The following is a 20,086-nucleotide window of genomic DNA, read 5'->3' as shown; positions in this document are numbered from 1 at the left end:
ATATGTGGATATATTGTGGAAGATTTTCTGATGTTTTTCTCCTCCTTCGTCCATCTAGGGGCTTTGTACTATAACAAAAAGGAAAGCTCTACTAAATTTTATATCGTTTTGAAAAAATTAATTAGTTTGTTCATTCTATTTGAAGCTTCTGAACTTCTCGGATGGAGCAGGAGCAGCGATTTAATTCTGAACTCGCTTCCGTAAAATTATCGTATCCAATATAAACTTGCACTTGAGCAATGCGCCATTCATTCCCGCATTGATAATCAGCTGTATTTTTTTTTTTTCAGATTCAACTGAGACAACCTACTATAGAGTCTCTACTGTTTCTTCACTTAATTTTATAACGAGAAAATTCATTCGTTCGTTAATTCTATTTAAAGCTTCTGAACTTCTTGGATGTGTGTTTAGTGTGACAGTGCTTTAGATGGGGCAGGAGCAACGATTTAGTTCTGCGTTTATTCAAACGCAATAATACAGCTTTATATCCTCAGGAGGGGTAATTACATTGTTTTAGCGATAATTTCACGGAAGCGAATTCAGAACTAAATCGCAGAAGCTTCAAATAGAATGAACAAACTAATGAATCTTCTCAAAACATTATAAAATTAAGTAGAGCTAAATCCCTAAATCTCCTTATGAAATATCGCTGTTTATTAATGCGGGAATGAATGGAATAAATACCGAATTGTCGATATTTCACAGAATCATGAAACAGGGCAAGCTCATATCAGGCCTTCATTATAAATTCATTATGTTATGTGTATGTTCTTTGCACTTTTCATGCCTTTTGTATGACCTGTCAAAGTTAGATCCACAAAACCCACATTCGACCAAACACATCCCATTCCCTGAGAAGGGTTCATCAAGAGGCATGGCCAACAGTACATCTTCTTTTTCACAGCACTTCCAGTCAGCCAGTTCACCTTGTCATACCAGGAGCGCTAAACTAGCGCTGATGTATACTTAAGACATGCTGTCAATCAAAAAAAGGGGTTCCGCCCTTTAAACAGCTCCTCCAATCATCAAGCAGCAGCCAAGCGTCCTGGCCCGCCCACTGCTCCATTCAGCTGAGCTTCCCTGGAAGTGACAATTTTGGTGCATTTATCCAATTACCGTCCAATTTTTCTGCAGTAAAAAAAAGCTCCTCTGTGCTTGCCCATAGAGCTCCAGTGAAGCTGGGCTTCAGGAGGGTTTAACGCACTGTGCTGCACGAAAATGTATGACAAGAAAATCGCCCCAAACAATCTACAATAAATACCTGATTCTGAACGAGCTAGTCATGAAGTTGAACGTGAACATTTTCTGACTTAGTAGAGGAAGCAAAGCTTCCCTTGTAGTCTTAGAGCAGCTTCCACTGCATAAGTCCTCAAAATGAATGTATTATAAAACCAAGCATAGAACAGAATAGAATTCAATAGAATTTATTGATTACAATCACTCCATTTGATGGCATAGCTGTTTAAATTTCAACTATAAAGTTAAATATCTTTTATCTGTGTCTTTATAATACAGTAGGTGTGACATGTTACTCTTTACAGAGTTGAAGTGGTAACATTTTTTCTTTGTTTCTATACCACAATGTTAAGGGACAACAGGAGATCATGATCACAGAGGCCTTACACCTTACATCATACAAATGTTTCTTACCATACTGCCCGTCTTAAGAAAGGGGTGATGATAAAACTCTTAATATCACTTCAGTCCAATTTCACTCGTTAATAAAAGGAAACTTAAAGACATTATATCAATTAAAGAAACATTGCCCACTGTAACCATAGTTTTATAACCTGCTTCCATGGTCCAAGAGTTGGTACAATATTGACCAACTTGGTAATGAACCTGGTACTGAACCTGACAGATGTTTTTATCATATTGTTTACAACTCAGTGAAAAGTGTACTCGTGGCATGTCTATCATGGTGTAGAGACTGCAGACGCAGATGCAGGGCCAAACAAAGAAGATTTATTGACAGAAATTATCAACACAACAAACAAAACAAAACCAAAGAAAATGCCGGCTATGGCGCTACCCTTTCTGGGTTTGAGACTTTCCCAGCTGGGTCTGCAGGTAGGCAGTAAACACACAGGTAATGTTTTATACTAAGAACTCAGTTGCTTTCTGACTAGGACAACTCATTGTCCTTTAGTCGTGTACTGATCTGCCCGTAGGCCTTGGCTGTAATGACTGCCTCTTGCCCTGTCCTGCAGACGCCTTTCACTCCTGGGGGAAGGGAACAGAGTCATAAGCACATACACAACATCGAACAAACACGCAGGTGCACAACAGTGAATAGACAAAGGGCTACAGGCTAGGCTGGTATATATAGAGACACACAGGGGTAGACACTCTGGATAAGAGCGTCTGCCAAATGCCTAAATGTAAATGTAGACACAGGTGAACTTGATTTGGTGATAATACAGATACTGGGGAACAAGTACACACATAGACACACTAGGGGGAGACAAAGCGGCGGTTAAGTAATCCGGTCACCCAGATCTTTTTCCCCAGGACTGAGGTGGTATAGATGTTACAACTCTTTTGAAAATTCAAGGTGAGAATTTACAGTGTTTAAAAAAAAGTGTTGTTACAATGCTCTATTTGGCTAGCACACACAGGATGAAATGGGTTGGTTGGAGTCTTATCCACATTGACTTCTTTATTCTGTTTGAGGGTTGCCATTATTGCTGTTCTTTGGCACTGTGCATGGGGACAAACATCAAGACGTTCTCCTAGACAGTGCGTTAACATTTAGGTTCCTGAATAGTGGAGAAATTGGAAGTCATATTTCTCTAACCAGTGTGCTGGTTCAATTCAATTTAATTGAATTCAATTTTATTTGTATAGCGCTTTTAGCAATTTTCATTGCTGCAAAGCAGCTTTACACAGTCAAAAGAATTATTTAAGTTTGTATGAAATGTGAATTTGTATGAATCAAAATGGTCAGTTTGTCCCTGGTGAGCAAGCCGAGGGCGACAGTGCCAAGGAAAAACTCCCTGAGATGGTAATAGGAAGAAACCTTGAGAGGACCCAGACTCAACAGGGAACCCATCCTCATTTGGGTGAAACAGAAAGCAGTAAATGATCTGCATTTATACAGTGTGTAGGGTGGGAGGCAGTTCAGCTATAATAGCTGATGTTAATTGATGTTAATATGGAGTCCAGGTAGTTATTGAAGACCCAGGTAGACTTGTAAGAAGTTCCAGTCCTGAACTATCAAACTGTCAAGTCCCCAGAGAAACAGTTGCCAACACCAGTCAAGGCCAGAACCATTTTCTAGGTAGAGAGAATCATCCCCAGACACCAGACGCATCCCAGAGAGACACACGGGGCATCCATGTGACGAGATCTTCAGCCAGAAGCGGGGCACCAGGATGGGTCAGACAGGTCCGGAGGGCAGAGGGAGTCTGGATCACTGGCAGCTTAGGAACGACATGTGTAGCTCGACAGAGAGAGAGAGAAAGAGTGAAAGGGGGAGACAGCAGGAGAGAGGAAAGAGAAAGGGGGGGGGAAAGAGAAGAAGAGGCGAGATGGCAGTTAGGTATGGTCACAGTCACACAATGTATAATGTGAATGTATATTAACTGTAGAGTGCAAGCAGAGACTCCGGCAGGACTAACTATGACAGCATAACTAAAAGGGAGAGCCAGAAGCAAACACAAACATGAGGGCTTCCTGAGATGTAAAGCAAACAATCACCTCACCGTCAGCAAACCTGAGTGATCAATGAGAGTGAGGAAGACAGCATCTAAACATACCAGTTCACCATAATACTCTACGTCCATGAGTCCCCCAGATCTGCTCCTTTACCTATGGCAAATCTATTTATAAAAATGCTTGGCTAAATAAATAGGTTTTTAGCCTGGACTTAAACACTGAGACTGTGTCTGAGTCCCGAATACTATTTGGAAGACTATTCCATATATTCCATTTTGGGGCTTTGTAAGAAAAAGCTCTGCCCCCAGCTGTATTTTTCATAATACGCGGTACTGACAAGCAGCCTGCATCCTTTGATCGAAGTAGGTGTGGCGGATCGTAAGACACTAGCAGTTCGCTTAGGTACTGCGGCGCGAGACCATTTAATGCTTTATATGCCAAGAGTAGTATTTTAAAATCAATGCGAAATTTCACAGGGAGCCAATGCAGTGAAGATAAGATAGGGGTGATGTGCTCATATCTTCTGGTTTTAGTGAGGACTCTCGCTGCTGCATTCTGGACAAGCTGAAGCTTATTTATGCATCTAGCTGAACAACCAGACAGTAAGGCATTACAATAGTCCAACCTAGAGGTGATAAAACTAGTTTTTCTGCACCGTTTAGCGACAATAAATTTCTTATCCTGGCAATATTTCTGAGGTAAAAGAATGCTATCCTGGTAATATTATCTACATGAGCTTCAAATGAAAGGCTGGAATCAATAATCACACCAAGGTCTTTCACTGTTGCATTTGATGGAACAGAAAGGCCATCTAAAGTTACGGTGTGATCTAAAATTTTACTCCTAGCTGTATGCGGTCCCATGACTAGAACTTCTGTCTTATCTGGATTTAGCAGAAGGAAGTTAATTAGCATCCAATTTCTTATGTCCTGCACACATTGCTCAATTTTAGTAAGCTGTTTTTTCTCATCAGGTTTTGCTGAGACATATAACTGTGTATCGTCAGCATAACAATGAAAACTAATACCATGCTTACGGATTATGTTGCCCAGAGGAAGCATGTAAAGGGAAAAAAGTAGTGGACCTAAAACTGAACCCTGCGGAACGCCAAACTCCACTTGAGAACAAGCAGAATAATCACCATTTAAGTCTACATACTGATAACGATGGGTCAGATAGGATCTTAGCCAGGAGAGGGCTGTACCCTTAATTCCTACTACATTTTCTAATCTGTGAAGAAGAATAGCATGATCAACGGTGTCAAAAGCTGCACTGAGGTCGAGTAATACAAGCATAGTTACACAACCCTGATCAGAGGCCAATAGGATGTCATTTACTACTTTAACGAGTGCTGTCTCTGTACTGTGATGAGGCCTAAATCCTAACTGATACAGTTCATGTATGCCATTTCTATGTAGATATGAGCATAGCTGCTCCGCTACTATCTTTTCCAGAATTTTAGAGATAAAGGGGAGGTTTGATATTGGCCTGTAACTGGACTGGTTTCTTAATTATTGGTTTGATAACTGCTAATTTAAAAGATTTTGGAACATAACTAATGCTGAGTGAAGAATTAATTATTCTCTACAGGGGTTCTGTTATTGCTGGTACTATCTGTTTAAGAAAATGTGTCGGTACAGGATCTAATATACAGGTTGATGAATTTGCAGAAGAGATGGGTGAAATTAATTAATTCTCTTTAAGGGGAGTAAAGTATTCTAGGTTCTGATCTGACATGGCTAGATTAACATCTGCATCAATTACATTTTTTGGTTTCAAAACTTCAATTTTATGCCTAATATTTTCAATTTTATTAATAAAAAAGTTAATGAAGTCCTCACTATTGCATGATGTTGTTGTGGAGATTTCTGCAGTGGTCTTATTTCTGGTTAATTTGTCTACAGCGTTAAATAAGAATCTAGGATTATTTTTGTTATTTTCTATAAGAGTGGAGAGATATGTTGATCTAGCTACACTAAGAGCTTTTCTATAGTTCAGGATGCTCTCCTTCCATGCTATTTTAAATACTAATTTGGTTTGACGCCATTTACGTTCTAATTTCCGAGCGGTCTGTTTTAAAATGCGTGTGTGATCGTTATACCAGGGAGCAAGTTTCTTATCTCTAATAATTTTTCTTTTAACTGGAGCTACATTATCTAAGGTATAGCGAAATGTCGACTCTTAATATTCAGTCGCCTGATCGAGTTCTGTTGGGAACTTTGGGAGATGTACGTTTCATACGGTAGCGCGGCGCTCTGCGTACATTATTACTGTGACACACTTGAATTGAGACAAAATAGTGATCTGAGATAACTTTAGATAGTGGAATTGTGAATAAATAAGGTTGGCCTTCAGGTTCCTTCAATCTGATTAGCCAGCGCAGAGTTGTGTGGTCAGTCCAGAAAAACAAGCAGAAGAGACATTTTTGTGCCAAGAAACACAAGGAATATACATTAGATCAGTGAAAACTGTCCTGAGAAGTCCGAATTAGAGATTTGTTAAACTCCATGTGCTTGCAGGAGGTAGAGAGGGTGAACAGACAATTCCTTATTGATTGGTTGCCACTCTGGAGAGGGTGATGGTGTCTGGTGTCTGGTGCTTTGCTGCTGACACTGTTGGTAACTTAGACAAAATTGAGGGCACACTCAACTAGCATGGCTACCACTGCATTTTGTAGCAACATGCCATTCTCCTTGGCTTGCACTTAGTGAGATGAGATCATCATTTGTTTTTTCTATAGGACAATTTCCCTAATCACACAATAGAGAGCTATTTGCCCAAGAAGGAGAGTGATGGAGCACTGCATCAGATGGCCTCGCTCCGACAATCCCCCAATTTAAATCCTGTTGAGATCATTTGGAATGAATTGGATAAAAGAGGAGGAAGGAAAATCAGTATAAATATAAATCAAGTACTCAGCACATCTGGAAACCATTTCAAATCTCTACCTCATGACTGAGAGAATGACTTGTTGTGCAAAGCTGTTTTTAAAAAGTGGCTACTTTGAAAAATTAAAATATAAAACATATTGTGGCGTGGGCGGGGCGGCGGCTGACGACCAGCATGCTTTGCGGGAATGTCGGTGTGTTCACCATGATGGGGAAAGGTGTTTGGGTTAGTGACTTCGGCCCTGTTGTGTGTGTGTGTGTTGGGTGTAACGTGTGAAATGTGCTCTAGTTCAGGCTGACGCTGAATTAGAGGTAGGCTCCTGAGTGAAGGTGCTGCTCATGCCATTACCGGCTGTGTGCTAAATAAAGTACTCCCAGCCATTGCATTGGGTAGCAATTAAGCTCGCTCGTCTCTCCAGCATTTCTTCAGGCGTAAAAACGCTAAATTGGTGTCAGAAGTGGGATGGAGAGTCACGAGTTTGAGCGCACAACGGAGGACCTTCAGAAAATCCAAGCGGGCCGCCGAGTAGCGGAGCGACTACTCGCACGGAAGAAGCGCTTTCCTGACGGAGCTAGCGCGAGCACACCACGTCAGCCAACGCGGAGCGGGAAGAATAAAATCCCGGCGCTGGATCTCGGGGCGGAGGCTGGCGCGGCACAAGCGCCGGAGCAAGCTACAGCTCCGTGCGCTGTTAGCCGGCAAAGCGTCCTGCCGCTGCGCGAGGCCGATCGCGCTGAGCCCATATCGGCGGTACATCACGGCGGAAGAGCCGAGCGACCGCCCGCAGCTCAGTGGCGCTCGGTTCGTGAACCTAGCCGGGGACAGGGCTACCCGTCGCGGCTAGGCAACGAGCAGCGCTTCGACGTTTCGCGGCGAGGCCGAGGCACGGGACAGCGTACACCAGCAGCCGCTAGACTAGCGCCGGGAGGACGCGTGGTAAGCCGCGCTGGGCTCTACATTGACTGTGTGCTGGATGGCGTCTTACTGCGGGCGCTCGTGGACACCGGCTCCACTGTTTCGCTGCTGCGCTCTGGAGTACTGGGGCAAAGCAAGCGTGTTCGCCGACGGCCTGATCCTGCCTTCACCATCCGCACCGTTGCTGGGGGCTGCGTCAAGGTACGGGCGTGTCGCACAGCGCGAGTCCAGGTGGGTGGTCGAACTTTTACACACCAGTTCTTAGTGGGGAATGTCGAGGAGGACTGCGTTTTAGGGTTGGACATTTTAGAGAGATGGGGTGCGGTGCTGAACTTGTCTGGCGGGACTCTGCGTGGTAACTTCGGGGTAGCCAGGTTGCTCGGACCCAAGCCACAGTCGGACAGGTTAGCAGCACACACCCGGGGGGCGGAACTTCCGGTAGCAGACCGAGCGGGAAACCCTCGGTGCTGCGAGCGAGTGGAGCGCCGTGACGACGTAGAACCCTCGACGCCGAACATTTCCCCCGTGCAGTCCTCCAGGCTCTCCAGCGGTGATCAGCCGTCCGAGCCAGCGTGCAGCCGAGTTACTGCGTCACCCGCAGTCGTTTCGCCGGTCTCACAGCTGCACTGTGAACCGCTCATCGCCAGGCAGAAGGGCCCCACCCAGCGCTCGCGGGCACCGCTGCAAGACTTTCGGGTGGGGGCACCCATGGAGCGAATGGGTGTGGACACTCACAGCCAGGGGCGAGATTTTGCTGCTGGCGAGCAGGTGTGGGTGTGTTCCTCCGGAAGGAGAAGGAGGGGGCTCTCGGCCGGGCGTGTGTCTCACTGGGTGGGCCCCTGTACGGTAATAGCTCGGCTCTCCGATGTCATCTACCGGGTGCGGTTGGCGGGGCGGGCACGAGTTTTGCTCCACCGGGACCGTCTTGCGCCTTGCCAGCCGCACGCCGGGGAAACATTGAACTCTGTGGAGGCCGGACCGCCTCAGGACTACGTTTGTGTTCATCCCTCACCTGCCAAAGGACGCCGGCGTTCCCACCGCCAGCGCCGACCGCCTCCACGCCTCCGAAATGGAGTTCTTCATGGTGACCAGGGACGGTCACAGCTCGGGTGGGGGCAGTGTGGCGTGGGCGGGGCGGCGGCTGACGACCAGCATGCTTTGCGGGAATGTCGGTGTGTTCACCATGATGGGGAAAGGTGTTTGGGTTAGTGACTTCGGCCCTGTTGTGTGTGTGTGTGTTGGGTGTAACGTGTGAAATGTGCTCTAGTTCAGGCTGACGCCGAATTAGAAGTAGGCTCCTGAGTGAAGGTGCTGCTCATGCCATACCGGCTGTATGCTAAACAAAGTACTCCCAGCCATTGCATTGGGCAGCAATTAAGCTCGCTCGTCTCTCCAGCATTTCTTCAGGCGTAAAAACGCTACAATATTGTCTGTTATTTAACACATTTTGTTCCATAGTAATTTTGACAAAATGACACATTAGGTTCTGCCATGTCTTTATTATTTATATACAACATTAAAGACTAAATATGGATTTCTTTATTGATTGGTAATGGTGGGTAAAAATAAAATTTGGTTTACGAGAGTTTTGGAATACGAGCCCGCTTCCGGAACGAATTAAGCTCGTAATCCGAGGTTCCACTGTAATTACAATATATTAATACTTAAAGAAAGTTTGAAGATCGAAGCAATTGCTTCATCTGCTGTTTCCTTCTCCACAGAAGGTATTATATTGCTATTCTATAAAATACTTACATCCTGTTTATCATATGGACTGCTTTTAAACTGCTCTTAAACCACATCAGATTATTTTTCTATAACATCACAACTCATACAGTTTATTATCCTACAAATTTTTCTTGCAACATTTTTTATCTGATTAACTGAGAAAGTCAAAAAGAGAAGCTGGTGCATATTTATACTAGCTATAATGTAAGTGATAACTTACTTGTTTTATGAAGCTTCAACTACATTAAAGGTGAAAACAAATGATTTTAAATTATGATTTGTCAGTTAGTAATACTTGATTAGTTCATAGTAACCATTGGCATATCAGTGTGGTATAAAAGGAATAAAGCGGTTAAGAATGAGCTCTTAAAGTAAAATAATTGACTTTAGGGTACCAAGATTAACTGCACTTTACACTTGGCTGTATCACACTGGCCTGGCACTGATTATTTTATCATAACAGCATGTCCGGATTTATTTATTACATATCATCACATCCACAAACCGACACCACTGATATGCAGTTCCTCACCTTTCCTGCAGGGGGTGCACTGGCCACAGCCTTCATGCCTGTAGAATTCGAACAGTGGTGCATTAGCTGTGATTACATCCATTTTTAATAAAAGAGAAAAAAAAATTGTATTCTTCCTTATGGCTTTGTTTTCACACCCTACAAGGCACAGGCTTGCACTTTGCTCTGTTTCAACCAGGGGCGTAGATTTAGGGTGGACAGAGGGGATGTGTCCCCACCAATATCCTCCGATTGAAATGTCCCCACCAATAATTTAATCCACTTTAAAAAATCGTGCTGTCAACATTAACCTAGACACGCAGAAAGGGATGAATCACATTCTCTCTGTGAGTCCTCCCGCTTGCAAAACACATATGAACATTTTGATTGGCTGTGCCTTTCCCTGCTATCACGTGAGTGGCTATGGCTGCGTTCAGATACAAGCAGCGCCAAATGCAGTGGATTTTTTTCCCCGTGCAAGGTGTGTTGGGTGACATACATGTGAGGATGGCAGCAGCAAAAAAAAAAAAAAAAAAAAGCTGGACATAAGGACCTTTTTTTCAAAGAAAAGTGTACGTCACTTCAAGTTCGCTAGTGAATCTATCAAAGTCCATCAACGTAACGACAACAGTTAATGTTAACGCTAGTTTTTTTTTTTTTTTATCGCTTTGATGCACATTCATTCTAGCAGGGCAGGCTATACATTTACATTTACATTTAGGCATTTGGCAGACGCTCTTATCCAGAGCGACTTACAAAAAGTGCTTTAAAGTTTACAACATTGGATACATACTTACACTGGGTTAACTAGGTTAATAACTAAGTACCATTAGTCCAACACATCTGAGAAGAGTTTTTTTTTCTTTTTTTTTTTTTTCGGGGGGGGGCGGGGGGGGGGGGGTGGTTAGTCCAAGTACTGGAGAAACAGATGCGTCTTGAGTTGTCGTTTAAAGATAGTCAAAGTCTCTGATGTACGGACATCTAGAGGAAGTTCATTCCACCACCTAGGTGCCAGAACAGAAAAGAGCCTGGATGAATGCCGCCCTCGATCCCTGAGAGATGGTGGGATGAGGCGAGCAGTGCTGGAGGATCGGAGGGAGCGTGGGGCAGTGCGTGGTGTAATTAGCGCAGAGAGGTAGGTGGGTGCTGGGCCATTTTTGGCTTTGTAGGCAAGCATCAGTGTTTTGAATTTGATGCGGGCAGCTACAGGAAGCCAGTGCAGGGAGCGGAGGAGTGGGGTGGTGTGGGAGAACTTGGGAAGGTTAAAAACGAGTCGTGCTGCTGCATTCTGGATCAGTTGCAGAGGACGAATCGTGGACAAAGGCAGGCCTGCCAGGAGTGAGTTGCAGTAGTCCAGTCTTGAAATAACAAGAGACTGAACAAGCACCTGAGTAGCCTGTGAAGAAAGAAATGGGCGAATTCTTCTGATATTGTAAAGAAGAAATCGACAAGAGCGAGTAAGGTTAGCGATGTGTGGGGAAAATGACAGATGATTGTCCACGGTTACCCCAAGATTGCGGGCAGTGGTTGAGGGAGTGATTTGGTTGTTGTCCATGGATATCACAAGGTCTTGACCTGGCTATAGTCTTTGAATACAGACTTAAAACTAACAGCAGATTAAACAGCTAAATGTAAAGGTATAAATATGATCCCTGTCAGTTCTCCTAATCTAATGACGACTATTTGTCAGAAATCAGTCTTGTGAAAGAAATTGATGTGCTACATAGTAATATTGCCATGGCTAGAATTTTGTTGACAGTTCACCAATAGACAATCCGCTTTGCACAAATAATTTTTAAAATGCATTCACTGACTTGGCAAACATTAATGATTTGATTCGAGATTTGCACACTAAGACTCAGAAAAAGTGAAATAAAATGATTGCTGTTTAAATGGCATGTGTTTATCCTGTTTTGTCAGGTGACAATCTAAACAACTGCTGTATATCAGACAGCGATGGAGAGAAGGGTCTTTTTGGCTCCTTCATATAGGAGCAATAGGCATTGAGCTGTTGTGTGGTACCTAACAGTAGTTCATGTTAAAATCTAATCTACTTTTATATATACTGATGTTTGAGATGTTTCATTTGCACTATGGCTCAAAAAAGAATAGTCATAGGTCCCCACCAATGTCCAGAGCAAATCTACGCCCTTGGTTCCAACCCTGTTAAAACATACTTTTTGTACTTCAGGGACACTTTATTGGCACTATATGAGTAACTACTGACTAAAGATGTTCTACCTATTATTTACACAATTGATTTATCCTATTAGTTTGGTTCCTAGATAGATGGATGGAATCTGTAATTATTATATAATTATAATATTAACTATTAATATCGCATGTATGTTATAGATTAGTAAAACTTTATTCAGTTATGTATCATGATTTCATGTGGCATTCATGTATGAGCAGACTGACTTCAAAACAGTTTTTAAATTTTTTTATTTTTTAAATAAAATTTTCTGTTAATTTAGAGCTGCTTGATTGCAATTGCCGCTGTCAAGGGTGGCACAACCTGTTATTAGGTTTAGGGCAATTACTTTTGCACATAGGGCTGGGAAGGTTTAAACAGATAATTTAGTCTCTGCTCCACCTCCCTGGTTAGGAGACATCTTACTCACTCCACTGCCCAGGTTTGAGATCTTTGCTCTGACTTCCGTTTTTCGAGGTCTTGCTCTTTTGCCCAGGTTAGAGTACTCTGTATTTGCTTTGACTCTCAGATTGGAAAAAGTTCCTAAGAAGTGTGTCTCAGGAATAACCCTGGAGGGCTCCTTGCACCTATGGACTATTGTGTATACAAGGCTGGGACTCAATTTCCCAAGGTGCACCTGTGTCACGTGGTGTAATTGTGATCTGTGGTTAGTTTGGCCCTGTGTATAAATATATCTAGGGTTGTGTTCATGTTTGTCTTTGTTACGCCCCATCTAGGGTGAAGGCGCAACATGAAAGAGTACAAGGATGCCGAGGAGATTAAAGGCAAATATTTATAATATAATTTTAATAAGCAATAATTTAATAGAAAAACAAAGATTTTTACAAATGGAAGTGGGGGAATTGACTTCAGGAGCCGACCAGGGCAAAATAAACAATAAGCACGGGTTAAAGGGCAGGAACCAATCAGACTTCATCCTGCACAGAAACACACATACAGCACTTCCCAAAAAAACAAAACAGAACAAAGACAAATACATATAAGGGACGTAACAGTCTTGCATCTAAACAAATACAGTATTGTTATCTTGGTGATTCTGTTTCTTTTGATTTTGATTACTCTTGCAGTTATTTGGTTTCTTTGTTATGTCTAGATTATTATTAAGATCTTTACTTTTGCGATTATTCCTGGCCTATCACAATCTGGCCTGGGTAGATGGATCCAAACACAAAGCGCAAATTGCAAAAGAGATGGCAAAAAAAAAGCAATTTTTCCAGGGTGTGTAGCAGAGGCTTTGCACGAGCTTCGTGAAGGAATGCAGAAGTGCAGAGCCTGGCGCAAATTCAATTAATAGAAGATCTTCTGAAATACATGGTGGTTGTAAACAGGCAGGGTTCTAAATCAGATAGTCAACAAAGTCTGTACTCCAGAAAATCTGAAAGAAAATCAAAAGAAATCAGAAATCAGAAGTCAGCAGCCAAAAATCCAAGCAAGCAAAGATTCCAGAGCGAGAAGTGTGGGATAAGGGGTTGAGATCTGATACTGAGGTAGGTAAGACTGATGGAATACTGGGCACGAAGGAACAAAATAATCTGGCAGAAAATGGATGTTTGATGGTGTGTTTAAATAGGATTAATTAATGAACTAATATTAGAAACAGTTGCACTCGGAGCAGTACATAAGGCTGCAAAAAGGATGTGTGTGTCTGTGTAAATGCAAGCATCTACAGCTTCAATACAGCATACTGCAACTTTGTGTAAAATCATGCAGGACACTCGAATTGGTTGTTAAAGTCCTGTTTTATTATGCACAACACACACACACACACACACACACACACACACACACACACACATTTTTAGCTGTCCTCATCTAACCCCACAGAACACAATATTTTCTTATTCCTAAAATACCTAAATCTTATCTGACTAAACATTAGCTTCTCCAATTAATGTGAATAAATGTCTAAAAATACAATTAAAATATACATGGTGATGTAACAGCCTCAGAAGCAACCCTATTTACCCTCTTGTCTGTTTACACCATTCAGCATAACCAGTATATTAATCACTGGCCTGATTATCTGTCATAATAGATGCTTTTTATTTCACTTAATCATACAGTGCATCCGGAAAAAGTATTCACAGCGCATTACTTTTATCTTTTTGCTTAATTGGAGTCCACCTGTGGTAAATTCAGTTGATTGGACATGATTTGGAAAGGCACACACCTGTCTATATAAGGTCCCACAGTTGACAGGTCATGTCAGAGGACAAACCAAGGATGATGAGACGACTGAACACCTACTAATGCACTGTCACCGCTCAGCTGACATATGGTACAATAGGAATTTAGTTGGACTGACCACAAACATTAATGAAAAAATCAATAATGTAAAAAAAACATATAGTATGTAATGTGTTTGACAGTACCCTGAAATAGTACATGTGTTTTACTATGGTACACACTTTGGCACAATGGTAGATGCACTATAGTATGGTACACGGTTCTATCATGTACTGCAGTGCAGTTTTGTTGAACACGTACCAGGATACTGTCAAAAATATGCTACACTTATTTATGAACTGTAATGATATTTGATATACTAACCTCTGCAGTGCCATCTTACCCGTTACGGTAACCTCCAAAGGTTATTATACAATACTCTGGTGAATACCATTGTACTTATTGGGTACCACAGTAGCTACCAAAGTGCAGTAGGTATCTAATATGGCCTGTAACTATACCATACCAGTACTGTGTCGTTCATACTGTACCATTTTAGATATGTTACTAAGTATTGGTATGCACAGAAGTGCCACAGTACATATCCTGGTACTCTATATGGTGCCTTCTTCCATGGTACCTACATACCCTGGTTCTCTATATGGTGCCTTCTTCCATAGTAATACTATGGTATATATGGTTATTACATTTACTATAGTTTACCATTATATTTATTTAATAACACATTAGAAGTAAATGTAAAAGGCTGAAATGTAGCTTTTGTATCCTGTATCCATTATCCCTAAATGACCTCTAATTAAATCTTCATGTTATTTCACATAAGTGATTCCAACGCAACCTGGAAACACAACATGTTAAGCCGGAAACACAAGCACACAGTTAATGAATGATGAAGGCTAACACACGATAACCTTAGTAAAAGGATGCTTGTCCTGTGTTTAATTTAAATTAATTAAAAACAACTTACCAATTAGCAGCCAGAGCTCATTTAATTTCATTATAAATCCACAATTATCATAACTAATGCAACTTCTATCGCTCATGTTTTTATCATTGGTTTGGAATATGTGAGAAAAGAAAGGTTGAAGTATCATCTGATCAATTTTATCTATAGGTCAGGCAAAAATGGCCATATACTGTACAATAACAGACAGAATAAAATGGTAAAAAGTTGAAAAGCGCTTTGGGAAAGCTGTGTGTGCAGTTTATAATGAACAGTTTTTTTTTTCTTTTTTTGTTGTTTGTTTAAAAAGCTTGATTAGCTAATTAATGATTTAACCAGTACATACTTAAATGTTTACCTACCTTTTATTCAATCATTTATTCATCCAATTTATTTATTTTTATCCAATGAAGGCTTTTTTATATTATTTTTACTGGTTAAAACCAGTGCCATGGTGATCACAAAATTGGTTAAAATTAAAGTCAAAAGTCAAAGTCTCTCTCTCTCTATATATATATATTTTTCACGCTTAATCAAGTTTGTTAGCTCCTGAGTTTACTTGTGAATATAAATAGTGCTAAATTCACAATCTATCAAGAGCAACACAACCTAAGCACATGCAATGAAATGTGTTGCCTGTAATTAAAATTTTGGAGAAATAGGCTAATTATTGTACAGTGACACTGTTTTGTTGTTCCTGTTTTATTTATTACAAGTTATGTAATATTTAATCAGTAGTAAATTTGTGTTTAGAACTTATAAAATAAAAAAAAACTCACCTTGCTTAAATGATGCTGGACACATGGGAGATGTTCATTTGCTAGAAATTTGCCATAAATGGTTAGCTCGAAATCTACCAAGTTTGCATCAAACCTAATTTGAATGTAAAAATACGATACTTTATACTCAATTTATGATGACTAGGCAGAGTGAAAGTCCTTAAATGATAATTTTTTATATTGCGTTTTTTAAAAAAAATAAACCTTTTGTACATATCCCTGGAAATTGGTGTCCACCCTGTCATTTGGGGAAACTGTCAGTTTGAGAAAATGGTCAATATAATCCCTGACTTCACCAACCCCATTTTGTCTTTTCTCACTGGAGATTAAAAAAGAGAGTAAACTGGAGGTATATTCACACTTACATGCTATAATTTTCATCATAGTGTGATTGTAGTTTGATGTCAAACTTAATATGTCGACAAGAAATCCAAAATATGTGAGAAACAGTACACAGTCACCTGCAACTTTGTTAACTGAAGGTACACCATGTGACCATAGGATGGAATAGTGTGGGACATTTCTTAGACAGGTGCCAACAAACAAACCACACACACACACGGTCTCTCAACCTGTCTCCCTATAATCTGTGCTTTACACAGGCGAAAACAAGCTCCGTTTAAAATTTTATACACAACGCTGGGCCAGTGCTTATACATCGAGCTTAATGACAGGGCTCGTCTTCAGGTCGGATCAAAGTACTTACAACAGAGCGACCTGTTTTTGTCCGGTTTTTAGACACAATACGCACGAAATGCGCAGTCCTCGGCTCGAGCAGCAGGCACGCCGCGCACTGTTATGTCTATTGCGTGAAAGTGCGACTGTATAGCAGGTCATGCCGGGCCTTAGAAGAAAGGGGAAAGGCCTTTCTCACTAATCGTGTGCTTAAACGCTTGAGATCTGCTGTCAGGACTCGGATTTTCGCCAAGAAATGTCCGGAGAAAACACAGTTGCTAGGATGTGACGAAAGTGCAGTCATTCCGCGCCTGCCTGGCTGAGTCTACACCGTTCTCACGTTTGCTTTAAGATCAGTTCCCCGCCGAGGGCAGGGAGATTCCAGTGTGTTCCAGCGTACTCAGCGTTACACTCGCTTATTCTACTTAGCTTCCTAAGAGATGGCAGAAGTGGCTCCCGCGCCCGCCGCCGCGCCGGCTAAAGCGCCCAAGAAGAAAGCAGCTTTGCGGCCAAAGAAAGCTGGTCCTAGCGTCGGCGAGCTTATTGTCAAAGCGGTTTCTTCATCCAAGGAGAGGAGCGGCGTGTCTCTCCCCGCCCTGAAGAAAGCTCTGGCTGCCGGTGGATACGATGTGGAAAAGAACAACTCCCGCGTTAAGCTCGCCGTCAAGAAACTAGTGGAAAAGGCCGTCTTACTTCAGACCAAAGGCACCGGCGCGTCTGGTTCTTTCAAGCTAAACAAGAAGCAGTCCGAAGCCAAGAAAATCGCGCCCAAAGCGAAGAAGGTGGCCGCAAAAAAGCCCAAAAAGTTAGCGGTCAAGAAATCCGCCGCGAAGAAATCTCCTAAGAAGGCGCCGAAGAAGCCCGCCGCCAAGAAGTCGGCTGCCGCCAAAAAGTCGCCGAAGAAGCCGGCTGCCGCCAAGAAGTCGCCGAAGAAGCCGGCTGCCGCGAAGAAACCCACCAAGAGCCCCAAGAAGGCGAAGAAGCCGACGACTCCGAAAAAGACAGCCAAAAGCCCAAGGAAGGCGAAGACCGTTAAGCCCAAGGCAACAAAAGCAGCTCCTAAAAGGAAATAAACGTGTTAGTTTTTATTTTATTTTGCTTCCCCTAAACGGCTCTTTTAAGAGCCACCCACATTGTCCTGTACGGAGCATTGGTATTCCGTTTTTATAGTCAAATTTCATTTTCTTTTTTACACAATTAAGTGCAGAAAGGTCTTTAATCACGTGTTGCATAATATTTTCAAACGATTTCATAGTTTGCACGTTCTTCCTTCTGTTTTTATTTATATTACCAAATTATCTGTTTCATGATTGTTTTATCGACATTTCCTATATTTTAACCGTGCACGGATGTATACATCACTAATTATTTCTTTCATGTTTCTTTCCCTGAATTATTTTTTAAAAAGCCACCAAAAGTGTCAAGAAGCAATCATTTACCATATCCTGTCATCGCAATCATAAACAGATGACGATTATTTGCTATGTACAATATAAAAACACACACACACACGTATTTTTCCTTTACAAAACAAACTTCAGACACCTTAATTTATATAAAAAACTACTATATTTATATATAAAAAAGGTAGGTCAGTCACCACTTAATTCCTATATGTAAAATACATAACATTTTGTACTGTAATACACATTGCTGTTATTTTCACTTTAATGGACAAACGCTTTATGTTAATTAACTCAGGTTAATCTGTGAGTGTGAATCTGAAAGAAAGGAAGAGATAGAGAGTGACACATTGCATTCTCATAGCTGCACTGCTTCCTGCTACAGTCTAATAAGAATCAGCTAAATCACTGATCAGATGAGGAGAGTTTATCTGGAGCACTGGGACCTATTTGGCTATTGTGCCCAAAAGAGAAAATATAAATTGGCAGAGTATCTCTTCACCGTCATAAATGTAAAGCATAGACAGATCCTGTGAGTGAGCACGGTCTGGCTGTGGAGATGGGCCGGCACAGGAAAACCTGGCTGCACAGAGAAGAGAGACTGTGTACTCAGTGTACGAGCGGTGATGTCAAGACAGAGCTACACGTCCTCCTCCAGTGTCACCTTCACTAAGATCATCACTCAATTTTTTTTCAAAATTAACCCATGGTGAATATATATATATATATATATATATATATATTATTTGGGCGGGGGTGTTTTGATTATGTGTACTCAATATGATATTCTTTTCCGTCATATCTAATATGTTTATAATTGTATATCTGTTTATACATTCAGATTTATGTTATTTATAACGTAATTAATGTTTTATCCTGTAATTGCCAATTCATGCCAATAAAGTTCTTCAAAACTGAACTGAACTTCAGGTGTTTAGAATTTGACGGCCTTATTTGTAATTGGTGGATTTTCTACAACAACTGGAGCCAATGAGAATGAGAATGCAGCCAATGAGAACGCAGCAGTTGAACATATATTATAGTGCGCTCGGGTCATGTGTTATTTTATTTAGTTCGCGGAACGTATCTCAGAATTAATCATGACTGGAAGAGGCAAAACCGGGGGTTCATCCCCAGTTGACACCAAGTATGTCATTGTAAAATTCTGGACTGGTAGAATAGCCGATGCTGATATTGAACAATATCTCTTGCGGTTTTGTCAAATCTTACAACCTGTCTACAAGCCTGTTGATGAATTTGGTTTTTGGTACGGAGTTAGGAAATATAAAATTGAACTAAAAAAAAATATCCTGATGGTACTCTGATGAAAATTCCCAGTTCTATTTCAATGGGCCCTTATAATGGAAAAATTTCTTATCCTGGACAGACTCAAAGCTGTTTTATATGCAATGCACATGACCACCAAGCTAAAGACTGCGGAGAGACGAGGTGCTGGAAATGTGGCAATTTCGGGCACAAGGGCAAGGACTGTAACAATAGAGAAGTGTGTAATCTTTGTCAGACAGAAGGTCACACTTTCTTTCAGTGCCCAAACTCGTACAGTAATAAACTTAAATCAAGACAACAACAGGCAGGTGAACCCAGCACTGTCCAAATCGCTCAGGTTCAATCAACAGCAGGAAAGAAAACCAAGCAAGGAAATCAAGTAGCAAACAGCTGGGAAGAAACAAAACTCGACGACGACGAGGAAGCCTCCTCTTCTGGAAGCAGCTGCACCAGTGGTGATGACAGCGACAGCGACTCTGACTCATCGGAGAGCGACAGCAACCGCTCAGATGCTTCCGGAAGACATCAGGATGCACAGCCAGGAGGCGAGACACAGGAGAGGAACACACGCAGACCTGACGAGGCAACCAAAATCAACCCAAGTAAAACACGTGAGACTGCGGTCAAGCGCAAGGGCAACAATGCTGTAACAAAACATGGAAAAGAGACGGAGATGGCAACGTCAACACCGGACATGAGGCAAGATCTAGGAATGAACCACAAATCAACAAAGACCGACACGGAGACTAAAAAGAGGATTCTTGCATCACCAGATGAAGGAAACAGCGAAAAATCCAAGATGAGAAAGACAAAGGTAAATGATCACTGACCTCTTCTCCCGTTTAAATGTCATTGGACTTGATAATCGCTACCTCCAATGTAAGAGGAATCCAATCC

General features: G+C 41.7%; 1 protein-coding gene across 1 annotated transcript; it reads left to right on the top strand.

Annotated features, from left to right (window-relative positions):
* Nucleotides 1-16,939: 16,939 nt before the first annotated feature.
* Nucleotides 16,940-20,018, top strand: LOC128515623 (histone H1-like). The gene is made up of 2 exons (XM_053489709.1): nt 16,940-17,542; nt 19,449-20,018. The coding sequence occupies exons 1-2, from the start codon at nt 16,940-16,942 to the stop codon at nt 20,016-20,018; spliced, it is 1,173 nt and encodes a 390-aa protein (XP_053345684.1).
* The last annotated feature ends 68 nt before the right edge of the window (nt 20,019-20,086 follow it).

This window comes from Clarias gariepinus, chromosome 28, assembly GCF_024256425.1.
Source record: "Clarias gariepinus isolate MV-2021 ecotype Netherlands chromosome 28, CGAR_prim_01v2, whole genome shotgun sequence".
Lineage (NCBI taxonomy): Eukaryota > Metazoa > Chordata > Actinopteri > Siluriformes > Clariidae > Clarias > Clarias gariepinus.
This window is presented reverse-complemented; position numbering and strand designations above follow the sequence as displayed.

Excerpts from the sequence above, each read along its gene's own strand:
- LOC128515623 (XM_053489709.1), top strand. The coding sequence starts at position 16,940 with ATGGCAGAAGTGGCTCCCGCGCCCGCCGCCGCGCCGGCTAAAGCGCCC. Across the intron at positions 17,543-19,448 it reads CGAAGACCGTTAAGCCCAAG|TGCCCAAACTCGTACAGTAA; the intron begins GCAACAAAAGCA and ends ACTTTCTTTCAG.